This window comes from Malaclemys terrapin, chromosome 1 (genome assembly GCF_027887155.1).
Source record: "Malaclemys terrapin pileata isolate rMalTer1 chromosome 1, rMalTer1.hap1, whole genome shotgun sequence".
Classification (NCBI taxonomy): Eukaryota; Metazoa; Chordata; order Testudines; family Emydidae; genus Malaclemys; species Malaclemys terrapin.
In genome coordinates, this window is record NC_071505.1 from 38,133,140 (window position 1) to 38,153,140 (window position 20,001).

At 45.1% G+C, this 20,001-nt stretch overlaps 1 protein-coding gene across 8 annotated transcripts in view; it reads right to left on the reverse strand.

Moving 5' to 3' along the window:
- The window catches only part of TTLL8 (tubulin tyrosine ligase like 8), a 60,444-nt gene extending 42,233 nt beyond the window's left edge, over positions 1-18,211 (reverse strand). For 2 of the 8 annotated variants that reach the window (XM_054022029.1, XM_054021996.1), the window contains exons 1-7: positions 17,836-18,061; positions 17,047-17,172; positions 15,316-15,426; positions 11,617-11,708; positions 10,564-10,720; positions 4,882-4,949; positions 3,097-3,225 (exon numbers count right to left, since the gene is read on the reverse strand). In XM_054022029.1, the coding sequence (XP_053878004.1) occupies positions 3,097-3,225; positions 4,882-4,949; positions 10,564-10,720; positions 11,617-11,708; positions 15,316-15,426; positions 17,047-17,125 (636 nt within the window). In that variant the 5' untranslated portion in view covers positions 17,126-17,172; positions 17,836-18,061. The other 6 variants (XM_054022005.1, XM_054022012.1, XM_054022020.1 and 3 more) reach the window with 6 other exon arrangements.
- Between the last annotated feature and the right edge of the window lie 1,790 nt (positions 18,212-20,001).

Below are 20,001 nucleotides of genomic sequence, written 5' to 3' on the forward strand. Positions count from 1 at the left end.
CCATAGTCCTGGCTGCTGAGTCAGCTGCATCCAGAGCCGCCTGAAGGGAGGTCCTGGCCACAGTCTTGCCCTCCTCTAAGATGGCCATGAACTCCTGCCTTGACTATTGCAGTAGGGAATTCTTAAATTTGGACAATGAGTCCCACAGATTAAAATCGTACCTCCCCAGCAGTACCTGCTAGTTGGAGATGTGTAACTGGAGATTGCCCATTAAATAAACCTTATGTCCAAACAAGTCCTGTCTCTTGACCTCTTTATTTCTGGGGGTAGCATTCAATTGTCCATTTCTGTCCCGCTCATTCATCACTGACATTCCCAGAGACCCCCCACAATAGGGGTGCGAATAAAAGTACTCAAACCCACTGGCTGAGACATAGTATTTCTTCTCTGCCCTTTTTGATGTGCGGGGGCAGAGAAGAAGGAGTCTGCTACAGTGTTCTGCCGAGACCCATCACCACTTCGTTAACAGGCAAGGCCACTCTGAAGGGAGGAGCTGCAGCCAAGATGTTGATTAGGCTGTGTGCTGACTCCTTAAACTCCTCAACTTCCAAGCCCAAGTTCGCAGTTACCCTTTTCAGAAGCTCTTGGTGGGCCCTGGAGTCATCCTGAGGGAGCGGGTTACTAGGGCCTATGACTGCCTTGTCCGGGGATGACAAGGAGAAGGCCTGAGCCAGAGATGGGTCTCCCTCCTCCTCCTCTATTTCCACCAGGTCCTTTGGGCCATTTCCTGGATATGGGCACTGGGGTCAGTACCAGATGGGATGGGAAGAGACAGTAGCTCGCCTTTCTGACACCGCTGAGTATGAGCAATGGTAAGGGGGGGGGCAGGTGATGGGGGAAACCCCCAAGGACACCAGTACTGCCACACATCGCCCAGGCGCTGGCAGAAGGGCCGGTACCGTAGTCTGGTGTGTAGGCTGGGTACCATTAGGTTTTTGATGGAGCAAAGGATTCCCCTTTTGACTCCGAAGAGAATTCTTCCCCTGAACACCATTGCGGTGCAGTATCTGCTTCTGCGATACCGGGGAACTGGGGACCAGTGGCGGGCTGGGGACCACTGCATCGGGACCATGGAGGGCTTGCCCCTGGACGGCACTGCAGTGCTCGGTGCCATAGTGGAACTCAGCGCACCTTGTTCCCTTCTGTTCCCAGTCACGTTGGCTGATGAGGGGACTTGAGGGATCAGTGGGATCAGGAGGGACAGCAGGTCTTTTGTCCCCTGGAAAGCCTCTGGGGTTCAAAGAGGCCAGCAGACACCTGACCCGATGGCTGCTCTGGGGAGTCAGTGGTGATTTCTGTATCGGACCCAGCTCTCTAGGCAGAGTCAGCAGTGCAATCAGAGGCTCAGGGGAGGATGAGTGGCCCGATATGGGTCTCACTGAGCTAGGCACTCCCTGCTTGTCCCTATTCTGTACCAGAGAATGCCCCCTCAGTGCACTGTTATTGCTCAATCTCGGGTGACTGAACGCCACTTGTCCCTCTAAGAAGTTAATTGCAATCCCCGATCCCCATCACGAATGGGGTTCAACGGGTTACCCGCATGTGTCGGCGTAGGGTAGACACATGCTGAGCCAGTCAGTGTAGCGCGCGTGCAGCCCCGGACATCTAAGGGCATCACAGACCTGTTATTGCTCAATCTCGGGTGGCTGTTTCTTATGCCTTTTCATCAGCACCAAGAATGGAGAGTGGTGCTGGGAAGAACACAGTGCCAGGGGAGTACTCCGCACGGATTTCAAGGTGCTTGGCACCGATTTAGAGGGGCTGAACTCTGAGGCTGGTCTCAGGGTCTCCTCCACAAGAATGGCCTTCAGCTGAATGTCCCTATCCTTTCTCGTGCGAGGTCTGAAGGCCCTGCAGATCTGGCTCTTCCCTTTAATGTCAGACTTGCCCAGACACATTAGATGGCTAGAATGCAGGTCTCTCGCTGGCATCGGCTTGCCTCACAGGGCACACAGCTTGAAGCCCGGAGACTGGAGCATGCCTAGCCCCTGGGGCAAAAAGTCCCTCAACAACAGAGACAGCTACTAACACCACACTGACTCTAACTAAGAACTATATATACTAACTACAATAACTATACAAAATATGAACAGAGAAAGTCCAAACCATAGGGAACGAAGCCTTGCTACAGCAAGAAGGGTCATTCCAGCAACTGTCACAGAAGGAACTGAGAGGGCACAGGGCCAGGGGCACCCATTATACCAGTGCATATGTGTATAACATCAGAGGGCGCTAGAACCGGCCCAATGGATACCACCAAGGGAAAAATCTCCAGCAACTGTGCATGTGGCGCACACACACCTAGCATGGAATGGACATGAGGAAGAACTCGAAAAAGAACAGTAAAGCCTTTCATTGGTGTTTCATTCATTAATTTAAACAGATTTGAGAATTACATTAATTATAGCACAACAATCTATTTAGATGCTAAAAATATTACTATAACAAATGGTACCATGCCTAGCTTAAAAGCCCTAGGTGCCTTTGACATAAGATCACAAAAACAAATAATAAATAGTAGCCAATAACTAGCTTTCCCTCAACCCTTCCCCACCACCACCTACAGAAATCAATCCGCAATTGAAACGCTCACTATCATACAATGTACTTAGCAAACAAACAAACCAGACAGGTCACTCGGGCTCTGCAACAGAATCCACACAGACAGAGTCTTGTATGCCACATAGAACACCAATGATATCAACAGGGCTTCACATGGTGCAAAGGTCTGCACATGTGGATCTGATTGCAGGGTTGGGGCCTCATATATTTAGAGCTGAGAACGTGGATATTGTTCCTTTAGAATTTCCAAAAATCCGCCATGCCACTGTGGTTACATATCAATAGAAAACCAAATTCATCCTGCTGAATAACCTGGGATGAATTTGGTCCCATATATGGAAAGCCTTTAGCTTTGACTTCTTATAATCGGTTACTGTTGGTCACATTTATATGAAAATAAATTTTAAAAAACCACTAACACTCACTAACCCTTCACCTTGTATAATCTGTTCATGAAACCTAATACCAATAAAGTTCCCCACGTGCACTGTGGGAATAATACCAAAGGCCAAGTGATTTTAACTATCTACTTACTTTAGTTGTAAAGGAGCCAGTTTTCGCATAATGATTCAGCATCTGATCACAATGTAGGTTATGGTAATTAATTGCATCCTTTTTTATAGTCCAAAAAAAGAATGTCTCTTCATTTCTTACCAACCTAGACTGGCACAAAAAAGTACCTGCATTATGATTCCACAGATTTAAGACCCAGGAAACTTTTATTAACATATCCAATATCAACTGCTAATTTTCTGCAGTATATCAAAGTTATACCCATGATTCCATTTTGTGGGCCCAGGAAGCTGTGCACTAGCATAGCTGTGATAACTTAGGCTAGGTCTATACTACCCGCCTGAATCGGCGGGTAGAAATCGACCTCTCGGGGATCGATTTATCGCGTCCCATTGGGACGCGACAATCGATCCCCGAATCGGCGCTCTTACTCCACCAGCGGAGGTGGTAGTAAGCGCCGCCGACAGAAAGCCGCAGAAGTCAATTTTGCCGCCGTCCTCACAACGGGATAAGTCGGCTGCGGTACGTCGAATTCAGCTACGTAGCTGAATTTGCGTATCTTAAATCGACTCCCCCCTGTAGTGTAGGTGTACCCTTAGTTGGGAGAACATGTATAGTCACAGAGCCTTTTAATTCTATCTGCTCCTTAGAGCATTTCCAAAGTGACTTCCTCTGAATAACAAATGAGGGCTTGTTGACGTGCATATGCACATACGCTCTTCTGCCTGCAGGACAAATGGAATTGTAAGGCTCCAGAACATATGTATATATTTTTGAGAAACTCCCAGTCCCAAAGAAAATAGTAAAAATTACAGTTGCTTTGGAGGCCCTTGTGTCATCTGCTCAAGCCCCATTTTTTTAATTGGGTGACTGACTGGCTCATGGGGTGATTTTCTAGTCTGCTCATTTGTTCACGGGGTTGCGTCACTAATATCTTGAACACACAGAGACATGTGTGAGCTGCTGTAGAGACAGTCATCCTTGTCTTCCAGAACTATATGATCAGTGAAAGTGCAACATAATAGATGGCCAAAAGAACTTGGTAAAGCTTTGGTATGAGTAGGTAGTAATGGCCACGTAGACTGCCAGTGGCTTCACTTGGTATGCTATAGGATTAAGTACGTGCAATAAATTGTTGGCGTGCGTGGTGTGTAAATACAAGTTAAATGATTAACTAATAAATCAGACAAGCAACTTCCTTGAATGGCAAGACCACAGATTTTGTTATCAATTACAGATACCCTCCGGATTACACAAACCTGACTTACGCAAAACTGCACTTACGGAAAAAGTTCTGTAAGCTAGAAATAGGAGGTTTTTTTGGGGTTTTTTTTTTTTTTTTTGCGTAATTGTCGGGTATATGTTTCCGAATTACGCAAAATTCGAGTTACGCAAGGCATTCCGGAACGGAATGCTTGCGTAAGTTGGGGAGCATCTGTAATAGACTGGCCAGTGCATAGTTAATTTGATGTACAGTATAACACAGTATAAATTACTTCAGTAGGGGTTGCATATACATTTGATGGGCACTGCATACCAATTTTCTGGACCACAAAATACATCCCATGCTGATACTGGGCCAAATTCTTCCTACTGTAAATGCACTTTAGCTGGCATTTCCTTCCGCTATCCAGCAAGCAAATTTTTGCCTTGTGTAACTCCATTGAATCCAGGCAGAATTTGGCCCACTGTGGCTGGACAGTAAAAGGAAGTGAATTAAATGAGACAAAAAAAATCAAAACTTAACCTACACATATTTTTAAAAATATACTTCAAGAAAAACAATAAGTTCATATGTAATCCTACCATTACTTCATGAATGTCATCTGAACTGTCAAGGCCAGAAACTTCTTCACACAAGACATTTCTTTTGCCTTTAAAAAAATCATGTAACAATAATACAACATAGATAAATATATTGTTTTAAGGCCCACAGAAGTTTTGAGCAATAGGGAGTCACATCTACAGAGGGCTAGAAGTAGGCAAGAGCCCCCAGTCCCAGACAGATTTTGTGAGAGTAGCTATGTGTCCTATAAAAGATGCTCTACATTTATTTTATCTCCCACGATCTGTAGGCTGAGAACATTAGCACCCATAAATTATTATTTTTTCTTTAATATGAATATTACACAAAAAAATCATGTAAACAGAACATTAAGGTTACAAAATCAAACACTAAAATTTAGGAAATGCCCACATTAAGGCTGCCCATGCAACCCTAATTCTGCCCATTGTGCATATGCATTATGATGCAGTCTGTAATTACATGATAACATACTATTTTTTCCAGAGGATCAGGATAGATGGTGCTCACCAACTGAGTAGCTATTCAATATTTTGTTTTATCCTCATTGTTAAGTGACTCCATCCTTTCTGTACTGCATGCTACTCAAATCCTGCTCTAAAGAAAGAATTATCAATTTCCTTGTGGGCTTTTCTACAGTGCTCATCGCTATAACATCTGACTGCTTCACAAACATTACTTTATTTTCACAACACTCCTGTGAGATGAGGGGCTATTATTAGAGGATTGCACTTGCACACTTTGTAGCTTTTGTGGGTGGAGTTTATTATACATGCTGGGGCTCTTGCATTCCTCTATTCCACCCCACAAGCTCCCTGTGTGCCACCCTTCTATTTCCCTCTATGACAGGGACTCCCTGCCTCTCCCTGCAATCTCCACCCTAACATGGGTTCTGAGTGCTCCCCATTGTCCTCTCCACCCATACCAGGGTCGTCCCTCCACCTTGCCCCAGATACACTGGAAGACTTTAATGGGAGCGATCAACCAGTTGTTTGATCTCCAGACAACTGCAGAGCTGCTTGAAGCTGTGGTTGTGCTAACCAGATAGCAGGGGCTCCAGGTGTCCCCCATTTTCCCTCTTTCCATTTTCTAACTTTCCTCAAAATCAATAGGTTTCTGTCCACTGATGCTTGGAACACTCCCTGCAACTTTGGAATTGGAAGTGGCATTCACAAATTATCACATTTCAGACAAACACAAAAATGCCATCAAGTTGAGTGTAAGGCCTTCACAAGCTTGGTCATTTATTCCAATTTTATCAATAGGGAACTGAGGCACAGAGAAATTAAAGTCACAAGTATCCACTAACTTTGGATGCCCAATTTCAGACACCTGAGACCTGATTTTTCAGAGTATTTAGCATTATATAGCACAGCTCCCGCTGACTTCAGCTACAATCGAGTGCTCAGCACTTCTGCAAGTTAGACAATAGTGTATCAAGTTGGGCACTCAGAAATGAGGAACACACAATCAGTGACCATCTGTGAAAAGTTGAGTGTAGGTGACTTGCTCAGCATCACATGGGAACTCTGTGGTTGGGGCAAGAATAGAATCCAGTTCTCCAGTTCACCCTCAAATGGCCTTTACCATGAGATCATCCTATTTCTTCCTGCCGTTTCCTGCCTCATTCATTAGACAGCTTTCAATTTCTCCAAAAATTAGGTAGGGGCCTTACAGACAACAGCCTCATTCACTACAGAACCCACTGGCTCCCAGTGCCAATCTCCCTCCCTGGGCTCTTCATCCAATCTCAGTCTCCCGCTCCCTGGGGCTCCTTGTTCAAGCTTCTTTGTCCAGCCAGTTCCAATTCTCCCCCTGCACGTCAGCTCCCTATCGGATTTGTCTACCCTACTCCCACCACTGTTCCCCCCAGGTCCCAGTCTCCTTGACCAACTACTCCCAGTCTCCCCATCATTTCTAAGAAGTCTCTCCTGAGTATGTCAGAACTTCAATTTTTCAAAGGGTTAGAACTTGGCCATATATGGGCAGATTTTCATAGGGACAGCACCTTGCCAAAAGGCCACCATCTTGCCAAAATTCAAGTCTCTGTTCCAACCCATAGGGATGCTAGACCTTCTCAAAGAAAAAGTCACCAGAATAGTTTTTAAGATGGGCAAAACCATTTTTCCCCTAACCCTGTTCTCAGAAATGGCAGAATCATTTTAGTTGAAACTCTCGCCCAAAAATGCAGCCTGAGGCAGACACCTGGCCTTATAATGGGAAGTGAAGGGTAGTCTTAATTATGAGCTGCAGGTAGTACCATCTACTCTCATTACAGTATCAGGCTTAGTCTGACCTGACATCCCATTAATCATATTGTATGACTCATCCCTTTTTCTGGTGCAAGTAGTTTGTACATCTGTAGCACCTTTTATCCAACAAACATTAAGCTATTTACAAATAATAATGTACTAAGCCTCAACACTGCTGGAGGCAGGTCAGCATAATTATTTAATAATCATTATTATACAGTTGGGGAAACTGAGTCACATAGCAGTTAAGTGACTTCACAAGGTAATGGGAACATAGAAATGATCAGACTAGATCAGGCCAGTGGTCCATTTAGCAAGGTAAGCTGTCTGTAACAGTTTTCATATCAGTTGCTTCAGAGGTAGGAGTAAAATACTTCATAATGGACAATTAGGCTATAATATGTCTATGGGGGGGGAAGTTCATATATAAACCCAAGCAGTTAGTAATTGTAAATAGTAACATTGCAAGTCAGTGATAGAGCCAGGAACAGAACCCAGGAATCTGTCTTTTGCTCTGGCCAACAGATAGTACTTTCTCTACATTAATATCTCAAATAGTCCAATCTCAAACAACCAATGAAGAGGCATGGTTCCTGGCACAGAATATTATAGGTGGCACCAGTAACAGCAGCAATAATTAAGACTGCCCTTCACTTCCCATTATAAGGGAACTTCAAAGAGATCTCACAAAACTAAGGGATTGGGCAACAAAATGTCAAATGAAATGGATAAATGTCAAGTTATGCACTTTGGGAAAAAAATAACCCCAACTATACATACAATATGATGGGGGCTAATTTAGCTACAACTAATCAGGAAAGAGATCTTGGAGTCATCGTGGATAGTTCTCTGAAGACGTCCACACAGTGTGCAGTGGCAGTCAAAAAAGCAAACAGGATGTTAGGAATCATTAAGAAGGGATAGAGAATAAGATGGAGCATATCTTATAGCCCTTATATAAACCCATGGTATGCCCACATCTTGAATACTGCATACAGATATGGTCTCCTCATCTCAAAAAAGATATACTGGCATTAGAAAAGGTTTAGGGAAGGGCAACTAAAATGATTAGTATTAGAGGGGTAGCCGTGTTAGTCTGGATCTGTAAAAAGCAACAGAGAGTCCTGTGGTACCTTTAAGACTAACAGAAGTATTGGAGCATAAGCTTTCGTGAGTGAATACCCACATGCGTCAGACGCATGTGGGTATTCACTCACGAAAGCTTATGCTCCAATACTTCTGTTAGTCTTAAAGGTGCCACAGGACTCTCTATTGCTTTTTAAAATGATTAGGGGTTTGGAATGGGTCCCATATGAGGAGAGATTAAAGAGACTAAGACTTTTCAGCTTGGAAAAGAGGAGACTAAGGGGGGATATGATAGAGGTATATAAAATCATGAGTGGTGTGGAGAAAGTGAATAAGGAAAAGTTATTTACTTGTTCCCATAATATAAGAACTAGGGGCCACCAAATGAAATTAATGGGCAGCAGGTTTAAAACAAATAAAAGGAAGTTCTTCTTCACACAGTGCACAGTCAATGTGTGGAACTCCTTGCCTGAGGAGGTTGTGAAGGCTAGGACTATAACAGGGTTTAAAGAGAACTAGATAAATTCACGGAAGTTAAGTCCATTAATGGCTATTAGCCAGGATAGGTAAGGAATGGTGGCCCTAGCCTCTGTTCGTCAGAGGGTGGAAATCGATGGCAGGAGAGAGATCACTTGATCATTACCTGTTAGGTTCACTCCCTCTGGGAAACCTGGCATTAGCCACTGTCGGCAGACAGGATACTGGGCTGGATGGACCTTTGATCTGACCCAGTATCGCTGTTCTTATGTTCTTAAGATCAACCACTATGAACTCGAAACGGTGAACAAGTTCATATATCGGAGGGCCACTATCGCAGCCAACCTCTCACCTGAAACAGAACTCAAAATCCACATCAGAAAAACTGCCGCAACACTATCTAGACTGAGCAAGAGGGCATGACAAAACAGCAAACTGACAGAATACACACAGAACTGTGTGTATCGTGCATGTGTTATCAGTACACTTTTGTATGGGAGCAAGACATGGACACTATACGCTCATCAGGAAAAGAGGCTCAACAGCTTTCCTATGCGTTGCCTTCATTGAATCTTTGGACTCTCCGGGAGGGATAGAGCCACCAACACTGAGGTGCTCAAGCAGGCCAGCATACCCAGCATGCAAACACTCCTCAGAGATGCCACTGCTAGTTTGGGCATGTGCCGAATAAATGATGGGCGCATCCCAAAGGACATCCTCTACGGCGAACTGACATCTGGAAAAAGACCCAAGGATGCCCAAAATTGCGTTTCAATGATGTGTGCAAGCGAGACCTCAAAGAAATGGACATGGATGTGGATTACTGAGAAGGTCACACTCAGTACAGCAGCCTTAGGAAAGAAAAGCTCTATAAAGGTCTCCCGAGTTACAAGAGGAAGCAGTCCAGCTTAGCAGAGAAAAGAGCTCGCAGAAGGCAGAGCCCAAAGGGATGAAACATCATCTTTAAATGTGACAGATGCAGCAGAGATTGTCTCTCTCGAGTGGGTCACTTCAGCCACAGTTGCCATAAAACGAATTAAGTACATTCTTTACCTCTCGGGGCACATACCCAGGGTCTCTCGAGATTGAAGGATGCCTACTACTACTATATGAATGCTTTTATAATAACTTTCTTGTATTAAAATTAATCCTCTGCTTACCAGTTATTTAACTACATAGGCATCTTTAGGTGTTACTAAACACTCTTCACAACTAGGCACTGGGAATCAGAATGAGTACAAGCATAACTGTAATTATCCATACAATGGCTTCATTGAAACAAATGAAGAGAGGAGTTCATCAGTAATACAAATTGGAGTGTGCAGGAAGGGATGCCATTTACATTACAGCAAATGTTCCTCGAGCTGAAAGAATGGGACCCCTCGTTTTCCTTGTGCTGGGGTTAGAATCACTAGCAAGGAGGTAGCACTTCCTTCCCTTTAGGACAAATACGGATCCATGTCATAGACGAGTCCATTCTCAGCTTTTCTGCTTTACTCTCTGGATTTCCTTCTGTCTGATCAAAAAATGGCATAGTAGGTTTGCATGTTTATTGTCCTTCAGAGACTCTAGATGACATGTTCAGGTTACAGGAAAAAGAAGATTTATTTCCTAACAGCCAGATCTGCAAATTTAACCTACTTACCAGCAAGAGGCTCATCTGGCCCTCAGTACTACAGCACCTGTAAACCCCTTTTCTTCTTTTCTCAAAATCAGAGACTAAAAGTGAAAATCTGCATGACTAGTTCTGATAATTTTGTGTTGATTATTGTTATGAGAAATGCAAAGATTAAAAACATGATAGGACATTGTATATAAAAAGTTATATCCACATCTATGTGAAAGCAGAAAGCTATTTAGGTACTCTACCATTCTTCCCACCATCTTCACAATCAGCATCACACTCGTCATCTTTATTGTCCTGTAAGTCACTTCTTATGGAAAGCTTTCTCTCCACCCATCCTTTTTTCCTTAAACTTCTGCGAATTACTGGGTAGGGTCCACAGATGGTAAAAATTTTCTTTTCCTAAGATTGCAAGCAGATACTTTAAAATGAAAACACAGACACTGCAAAAATATTATGGTTTATCTTTTATAAGTAAGGTCTACATCAACAGTAGTGCAATGCCTTTGAAGCTGCAAGCACTACAATTTAAAACCGGAGGGGAAACACTGAAGATGTATTCATTGGATTTCAGTAGCACCTACAACATCTTAGGAGCTGTCCACACACACACACACACACACGAAGGAACATAGTCTTTGTCCTGAAGGCAATCCTGCTGATTATTCCACAATAGTATTAAGCAATTTCCCTCCAGTAACAAGTGGCTGGTTACCACAATGGGAATACATATCACCCTGTCACTCTGGGAGAGCCAAATTAATAAAGGTGAACTGCAATGTTACAAATGAAATTTGGCCATATCTATCTATCAATCAATAGATAGATAGATAGATAGATATGTATTTATAGCATGCAATCACCATCTTATCTAGGTGTTAAATGGATTTATATCTTTATCTATTCTCTGTCGTAGGGTTTGTTCCCCTCAGCCTGTAAACCCCTGCAGAATTCAGCAATAACAAATTCCAGTAAGAGAAGAGCAAATGTATTGTAGTTCAATGTGAGGAGGATGTGTACTGACAAAGCTCTGGCGGGGGGAGGGGGGGGAGGAGAGGTGAGGGCAGTCTTTTACAGTGCTATCTGCACTATAGCCCTGTCTAAACTAGGGAGAAGGTATTTTTTTTAAATACCAACACAGTTTTAAAAACCATTTAGCAGACAGGGTTTAACAACTTAAAAAAACCTATTAGCTCATTATGATCAACTCCCAGCTGGCCCCCAGGGAAAATATTGTTAGAAAACAGGTATCGTAAATGGAAAAACAAACCACTAAAATCTATTGTCAACACACATACCCTGATTGCCTTGTCAGCTAAAAATCTTGCCAGCTTATATTTGTCCAGTTTGGGAGAAAGAGGTGACTCTTCTGCAATTCTCTGGTTTATCTCTAAAAAAAGATTAAAAAAAAAAAGCTATCATGCAACAGGAACTGTAACCAATTAATACATAGAAATAGAGGACCATCTTTTGCAGTGCTCACTCATTTCTAGTCCCAGATCTACACCCTGAAATACTCAGCACCACGATGCCTAACTTCTAGAAAATCCCTCAAACAATATCATGATCCACAAAGCCTGAGTTAGGCTCCCGATGCAATGCAGGGGAGAGATAGCACCTAAGAATGTGATCTGCAAAAGTCAGCATGCTAAACAGTGAGCCACCTAAGCTAGCCAATGGGAGATGCTGAGGTGAAGGTGTGTGCAGGGCTGTCCTTAGGCTTACGCAGCATACGCAGCCGCACAGGGCACCATGAAATTGGGGCCCCAAATTGCCCCAAATTTCATGGTGCCCTAGGCAGCTGCGTGCTGCATACGCGGCAGCACCAGCCCCGGCGACCAGCCCTATCTCTCAGCCAGCCCCGCCCCCGCAAAGGGCAGGGCTGTCCCTAGGGGGGGACGTGGGGCCCCGGACAACTCCCTCTGCCCTGCCTCTTACCCATCCCCCCTGCTCTGCCCCCGGCCCGCCCCCATTCCACCTCTTCCCCCAGCGACCCCGCACTCACCAGCAGCAGCGGGAAGCAGAGCAACCCTGCCCCAGCCCGCTCTACTCTGCCAGCTCCCAGCCGCAGTGCTCCGCTTCCTGCTGTCGGTGAGTGCATGGAAAGGATCACCTCCTGCACTCACCAATGGCAGGAAGCAGAGAGATGCGCCCCAGCCCGCTCCACTTCCCTTGCCTCGGCCCCAGCCATGTCACTCATGTTGGGGAAAGGACCATCCCCGGCTCTTACCAGTGGCGGGAAGCAGAGCGCCACGGCTGGGAGCTGGTGGAGTAGAGCGGGCTGGGGCCGGGCTGCTCCGCTTCCCGCTGCTGCCGGTGAGTGGGCAGGGGGATCCCTTCCCCCATGTCCCCTCCCCTGAGCGACACAGCTGGGGCCAGGGCAAGGGAAGCGGAGTGGGCTGCTCCCAGCCCTCCGCTAATCCCCGGGGCCACTCTGGGCCTGTGGGGCCCCCAATTTGGCCCCCCACAGCTCTGGGTATGGGGAGGCCTGGGGCCCCACACAACCCCCCTGTGGGGGAGCTGCGTAGGGCTAGGGATGGCCCAGGGTATGTGCTAATCCCCATCCCCTCATGAAATTCAGCACCTAAATCTGGGCTGCAGAAAGGGGACTATCTCTGCTAGCAATCCACAGCTGGGAACCCTTCTCCTAGAGACAAGTGGCTTAGATGCCTAAGCTGTTTATTGTGAGAATGAGCTATGATCCCACCTTACCCCACACAAAATGGACAGTGGTAGGGATCAGAGTCAATGGACCAGAGAGACTCTAGCCTGCTGCTTATGGCACCCACCTGAGAAGTGGGAGACCCAGGGTCCAGTCCCCTTGGTCCAATAACTATTTAAGTATTTACCCAAAATGAAACAGCTTCAACAGGAGAGAGTGAGAGCTCCACATCAGAATATCCTATGGCTTAGTAGTTAGAGCACTGTCCTAAAAGGCAGGAGACTCCCCTCTTCAGATCCTTCCCCCCCCCCCTCAGGCAGAGTGGGGAACTGAACCCCCATCTCCCACATACCAGGTTAGTGGTCTAACCACTGAGCTAAAAGTTATAAAGGGATGGCGGCACCTCCACCACTGGCCAGATTTTGAGTGGCATGTGAGCATTCCTACCAGATCAGACCCTGCAGGCAAGATAAGTGCTCTTTCTCTGGTTTGTGGATCGCACTAGGGCTTACTCAGAACAGGTTTCTGGGCACCTAGAGTGAGGCAGCAGCATGCATGTCCAGAGGCAGAAACTTAGGAAACTTTTACCCTGAAAGCTTAGGCACTGCGTGAGTTTGGGTGCCTATGGGGTTAGGTGGCAGCCAACTGTGGGTTTTGTGGATCACAGTGGAGTCTAAAAATGTGACCTGGGCACCTAAACCCCAGAATTAGGCACCTAACTACTTTTGTAGATCTGATCACTTATCAAACATTTTCGGGTGGTAGGTAGACACTAATCCTTACCTATTTCCTAAATAAAGAACCAATCCAGCAAACACTTAGGCACATGTGTAACTTTAGTCATCTCAGTAAAGTTACATATGTGCTTCAGTGTACACAGGAACAGGGCTAACCTTTGTTTTCTAACTATTATAAATAAAGTGCCAACTATCTCCATTTGCCCCTCAACCTAGCCATCATTCATTGGCTATCTTTTTTTATAGCTATTTTGGCAGAAGTGAGACTTAACGAGAGATCTGAGGAAGGAGTGAGTAGTGGCCTTATGGATCAATTCAGGAAAGGAATTCCACATCTAAAGGGCTGCTTGGAAGAAGGGGCACAGACATTGTGCAAGAAGCTGACAGGTGGACAAAGCTGGCATTGTTGGCAGAGTGGGAGGATGGGGGGGGGGCAATTCAATCCAAAAAAGAGGAGTATGGAGGAGACAAGTTGCAAAGGGAACCTGAATTTGATACAATGAAATGGGGAAATCAATGAAGTTATTAAAAGAGGAGGATATAGTCAAAGAGTTGGGCAAGAAAGGTGGCCTTAGCAGCAGTATTTTGAAGGAGTGGCAGTGGTAATGGGATCATTAGGGAAGCCAAAGAGGAGGTGGTTATAATTGTTAGGGTAATAGATGATGAGGGCCTGAATGAGACTTTTAGCTTTCTGGACAGAAAGAAAAGGATGGGTTTTAGAAATATTTTACAGGAAGAAGCTTCAAGAGAGGCTGCTGTGGACAGGACATTCCTCTGCACAGAAAAATATTACTATGGAAAAAGTAAAGACTAATGAGCTTTCTGATTAGTCCGATGATTACACCTCAGCAAAGCTTCCTTTTTCCACCAGTTCCTGCAGAGAAGAGTAACTTCCTGTGAAAACTACTTTTCCACATGAAGTCTACGAAGAAAGAAAGTAAATTTAATATGAAATGACAAAACAGACCTCTCCATCCTTGTCAAGTATAATGGAAAGTATGGTTAGTCAAGGTCTGATCATGCAACCAGAACAGCATCAGTTGCACCATTTTCCCCATACGGAGCCCTTCTGGCTTCAGTGGGACTCTGCATGGTCCACCCACGTACATCCAAACACTGGCTTGAAACCTAATGGAAAGTTACCTCTGTTGAAACGTTGCCAAGATAGACTACATGAACTAAACAAGTTTCCACTGGATAAGATTCCATGATATCAGCAAATAGGGAATTTAGGAAATGCCTTGTCCTTTTTAAATAACTTTAAAAGCCTGGACATTAAGGCCAGATCCCAAACCCAATGATCTCTATGGGAGTCTTTTCACTGATTTCTATGGGCTTTGTATCAGGCTTTTAATGAGAAGAAAGTACTGCACTTTTATATATACCCATTTGTTTTAATGATCTTGTGCAAGTATTCAGTCAGGATATTACTTTGGGAAACCTTTAATGCTGTTTTGTAGTTATTTTGCTAAAAAATCTAGCATTTTCGTTAATAAAACACAGCATAGTGTGAATTTAGTCACAGCTGAGAATCAGCTTGCTGTACAAATGTGTGTGAAAATGTTTAAATTAGGAAATACCAACATTAAGGTACTGACCATCCAGAGACTTACCAGGAAGCAATCCCTGGTGGCAGCAAACTGTGGGAAAACATTTGTTCACACCAAGTTTTGGGCTTTTCTGGGGAGGGAGGTTGGTTCTTATCATTCCTAAGAAAGAGAAGAGACAGTTTCCAAAATACAGAACTAGAGAAGTTATCTGAAATTGATAAGACTAGATGTTATAAGTGAGTTAATAACAAAAATAGCCATAAAGAGTCAAAGAAGAAATAGTTAAAAGCTCCAATTATGATACAAGCTTTCTAATTAAAATGAAATGAAGCTGATACTAGAAACCTCTGGTGAAATCAATTTCTTCTATGATTCCAATTTCCCATTTCCATCAATGGAAGGAACTGGTTAATTAATATATGTAAGTTTATTTCATGGTGGGAAAAAATAATTTTCTCTATAGATTAATAAACTCTTTTAATTTAGGTATATAAATTATCTCCATAAGACATCACTCAAAGGAGATGTATTAAAGACAGTTAGTTCTCAAGGACCTGATTCTGAAAAGTACTGAGAGCCAAATGCAGTTAATGCAAGATTAAGGGTAGCTAATCCTTTATATTCTACAAGAAATGAGCGAAAAACTATGTGAGTTAAGGAAGGAAGAAAAACTGGATCACCAGCATGTTCCCTTTTCTCCTAACCCTGCAGCAGTTTCTCCCTTAGGAATCCACATTAGCAGAGAGGGTGAGGTTGAAAGTAGACATAGGATGACTGGTGGCTCTCCACCAGATTTTCTGCACAAAAATCCCACAGGCTAAACTTAGTAAATTATTCCTTTGCACTATGGAATTCCTCACCTTTGTGGTATATTTCTGGACAGACAAAGTTGGAGGAGACTGTAACAACACAGCTCCTGCAGGAACCTAAATATGTTTTCCATGGACTGCAACAAACCAGAGGTGCAAGGTGTGGATGGCTCTTGTGCCAAATGGATCCCTGAGCTCTGCATAGGTCTTGGGAGATGTGAGAGTTTAAGGGTAAAATCTCCAGTCTCTTCCACTAAGGGACAAACTCTGCTACATCTCCACTGCTCTAAAACCACCCCATCCTCCACCTCAACCCCAAACTGGAAGAATTCCATGGACACTCCAACAGTTGAAGATTTCAGAGTTTCCACCTCCCTAGTCACAAATAACCAGAGCAGGGAAGAATGGGACCCTAAATGTATCATTTGACTGAAATCCCACTCTATGTCTGTTGCTGTGGGCTACTGCTGGTTTGAAATCTCTATATAAAGATGTCTTTGCATTAGGAATCATGTCTTATATACAATTTTGTAGATTTTATTTTAAAAACTCAGTAAACTTCATAACATATAGCAACGATCCAGTGAAACAAATCTGTAGTTTTAATTAGGCATTGAAATTAAATCATTAACAATTCCAACTATACATTTTATCTCCTAAAAGGTATAGTATATAAATATTACATCCTGTTAATTAGAAATGACATAATCCCAACCTTCGACTTATCTTTTTTAAAGAATATAAGTTGTCCCATAAGTAGAAAGTCTAGATAGGCAACGGACATTGAAAAGACATTGTGCGGGGTAATTCATCTCTGAACAAATGCTAGGTAGGGACATGTCCTATTCTCAGACTAAGGGATCTTTTGTTAGAAAGAGATTATGAAAAAGATTAATTATATGTTGATATTTTATAGCTGTCATCTGACTTTAGCAAAAGTTTGATTAAAAATTCATTTGCAAATACAAACTGTTTTCTTCTTCTTTTCTTTCTTCATCACTTAAACCCAATGGGAGCAGTCTTCTTTCTGCATGAATCTGATTCATCATGATATATTAAGCTGTGTCATTGTTACTTCATTCTTTGGCTATTTGCCCTGCAAATTTAGAGAGAGAAGATAATTCAATTTGTTGTCATATGCTTCCATGCTACATTTTCTCTGTCTCCTATTATTTTTCAATATTAAAGGGACCACACCAACTTAAAAACACACACTCTTCTTTTTGGAGATGCTTTCCCTACCATAGTATTGTTCACTGTATGTAAGTGATGGGAAATGGCTATAGAAATTATGCCAAACCAAAAGTATGCAATCGATATGTAGTCCTCCTAAGTGGCATGGAAGAAAAATACTTTGGAGGTATAAAAAGGTCAACGTTTCTGTAACAAAGTGGCAGTTTCAGCGGTGGTCTTCCAAATACACCTCCGCGACTAGACCTATACAGCCTGTGTCTGAACTGCACTGTCTGCCTGTGAAGACCAGGAGCTACTCGGGGCAGGGACTTGACTTTTGGCTGATCCTAAACGTGAAGAGTTGTAGAGCAGTCAGCGAGGGCAAGTCACCCTTACAGAGGGGGCTGAGGGAGTTCCCAGGCCAGGCTGAGCACACTAGGTGACCTATTTAACCAGGCTTTGGGGTTATCCCTGGCAGAGAGAACTGGACCGACTCAGGCTGTTCTAAGGGGCAACCTGAACACAGAAGTAACTTCCGTGGCCCCTAGGAACCTACTGAGCGGGGCCTGGCGAGCACCCACCTTACCCTCTGGGAGCAGCTTCTTTCCCCGGGGCTGCAGGCCCTTCCCCTCCGCTGGCTGCCAGCACTGCACGCTCCGCGCGTGGCCATTGTGACCTTCACGGGCAGCCCAGGCGCTGTGAGTCACTCAGGATAAGGGCGGCGGAGGGGCGCCGCGGCCCCAGCGCCCGGGGGAGGGTCACAAAGGGTAGTTCCCCGGCTCAACCAGCGGCTTGGCTGTTACTGAGCATGCGTCAGCTACCTGGGCCTGCCCACAGTAACATCGGCCGAAGCTGGTGCCCTCCGCTGTCTCGGGTGGCTGCTGCTCTGACTTGCGGTTGCAGAGCGAGCTCTGCTGCGAACCGGGCTACGCGGCTGGGCCGAGTGTGTTGCAAAGTGAATGCACGGAAGGACCACACACGTGGAGGCAGGGGAAGGAGGGAGGCGGATCAGCAAAAGCAGGAGTACTTCCCTGGGAAGGCTAGAGAGCCCTGAATGGACTGTTGCCTCGATGCATGGCTTCACTGAATAACTGACCGTACTCTGCTACTCTTGTCCATCTCTGTAGCTGGGCTCCTGGCACAGCATGGGAGAAGGCTCTGCAGCCTGCTTGGTACTCTGAACAAGGTTCTGCTCGGTGCCAAGGGGGGACGACTGACCCTTTCCAAACCCTGCAGCTAAGCTACTATTTATCCCTCTTTAGATCTCTTTGTAGACTTGGAGTGAGGGTTTGCATTTGAGGGATAAGGAATCCCCAGGCTAGGAGTAATGTTGTGGGAAGGGATGTTAGCTGACATTGGGAGGAAGTCGGGTTCGTCAGGGGTTTGAAGATGACTGCTTGTGTTTTCTCCCAGAGGGTGCTTTTCATAGGGGGAAGGGAAGGGAATGGCTTTAAAATTTCTCTGACTGTATTATGGGCTACTTCAGTCTATAGGATCAGGCTTCTGGGGCCCAGGAGATCCTCCTCCAACTTTTGATTTGGGGCAAAATGGACCAGTGTCACATTCCACTCATGTCATACTGCTTAAATCATATTTATTTTGTATTTATTTGAACAGTTATGTAAACTATTTTTATAGACTTGTTTAAATATTGTTACTGTCCTTGTATTTCTCCTATTTAAAGTTCTGTATTATTTTCTTACCCATTTGCACCTTTACCATCTCACAGCTCAGCAGCAGGGGAAGACACTGAGGTCACTAGTGTTCTCTTCCCCTAAAGCTTGAGCTGCTCTTTCTATATCTGGGCTGGTTATTGGAGGGCCTCAGTCAGTCAAGAGAAATTCTCTGTAGCAATAAAGGATAAGGGCGGCGGAGGGGCGCCGCGGCCCCAGCGCCCGGGGTAGGGTCACAAAGGGTAGTTCCCCGGCTCAACCAGCGGCTTGGCTGTTACTGAGCATGCGTCAGCTACCTGGGCCTGCCCACAGTAACATCGGCCGAAGCTGGTGCCCTCCGCTGTCTCGGGTGGCTGCTGCTCTGACTTGCGGTTGCAGAGCGAGCTCTGCTGCGAACCGGGCTACGCGGCTGGGCCGAGTGTGTTGCAAAGTGAATGCACGGAAGGACCACACACGTGGAGGCAGGGGAAGGAGGGAGGCGGATCAGCAAAAGCAGGAGTACTTCCCCGCCCCCCCCCCCCCCCCGTCCCTCACACTTTGCTACCCCTGAACCAGTCACCAGAGGCGCGGAGAGGTGGCGTGGCAAGGCAGCAAAAGAGAATACTTGCTCCTGGCAGCAGAGCGTGCAGGGAGCGGTGTGGTAGCACCATGCTGCTCACGGTGTCACTGCCACAGCAAGCGGCTTGGAATCGCTAGCACCGGGGAGCAGCTAGAGGTGTCAGTGGGAAGGGAACCGGGACTCAGGTCAGCCTGGCAAGGAAAGAGAAACGGTGACGTTGGGGATAGAAGAGGCATTTACAGGAGTATATTCCCACCAGTACCGGGTTTGTGGGTAATAGAGGCAATCTGGCTGAGGCTGAGCTGCCTGGCCATGATTTCCGTATTAAAATACCTGATAGCTTAGCTCGATATTCTGGACTTCTTTAGTGGAGTTGAACAAACTTCCAGAGCTGCAGCATTAATTGCCTCCATGCTGCTGGATTTACCAGGCGTGTGGGGTAAATGCAGGCAAACTGCTTGCCCTGGTGCACCTTTTAAGTTGAATGGCAAATCTGTACATCCAAGGAACATTGCTGCCT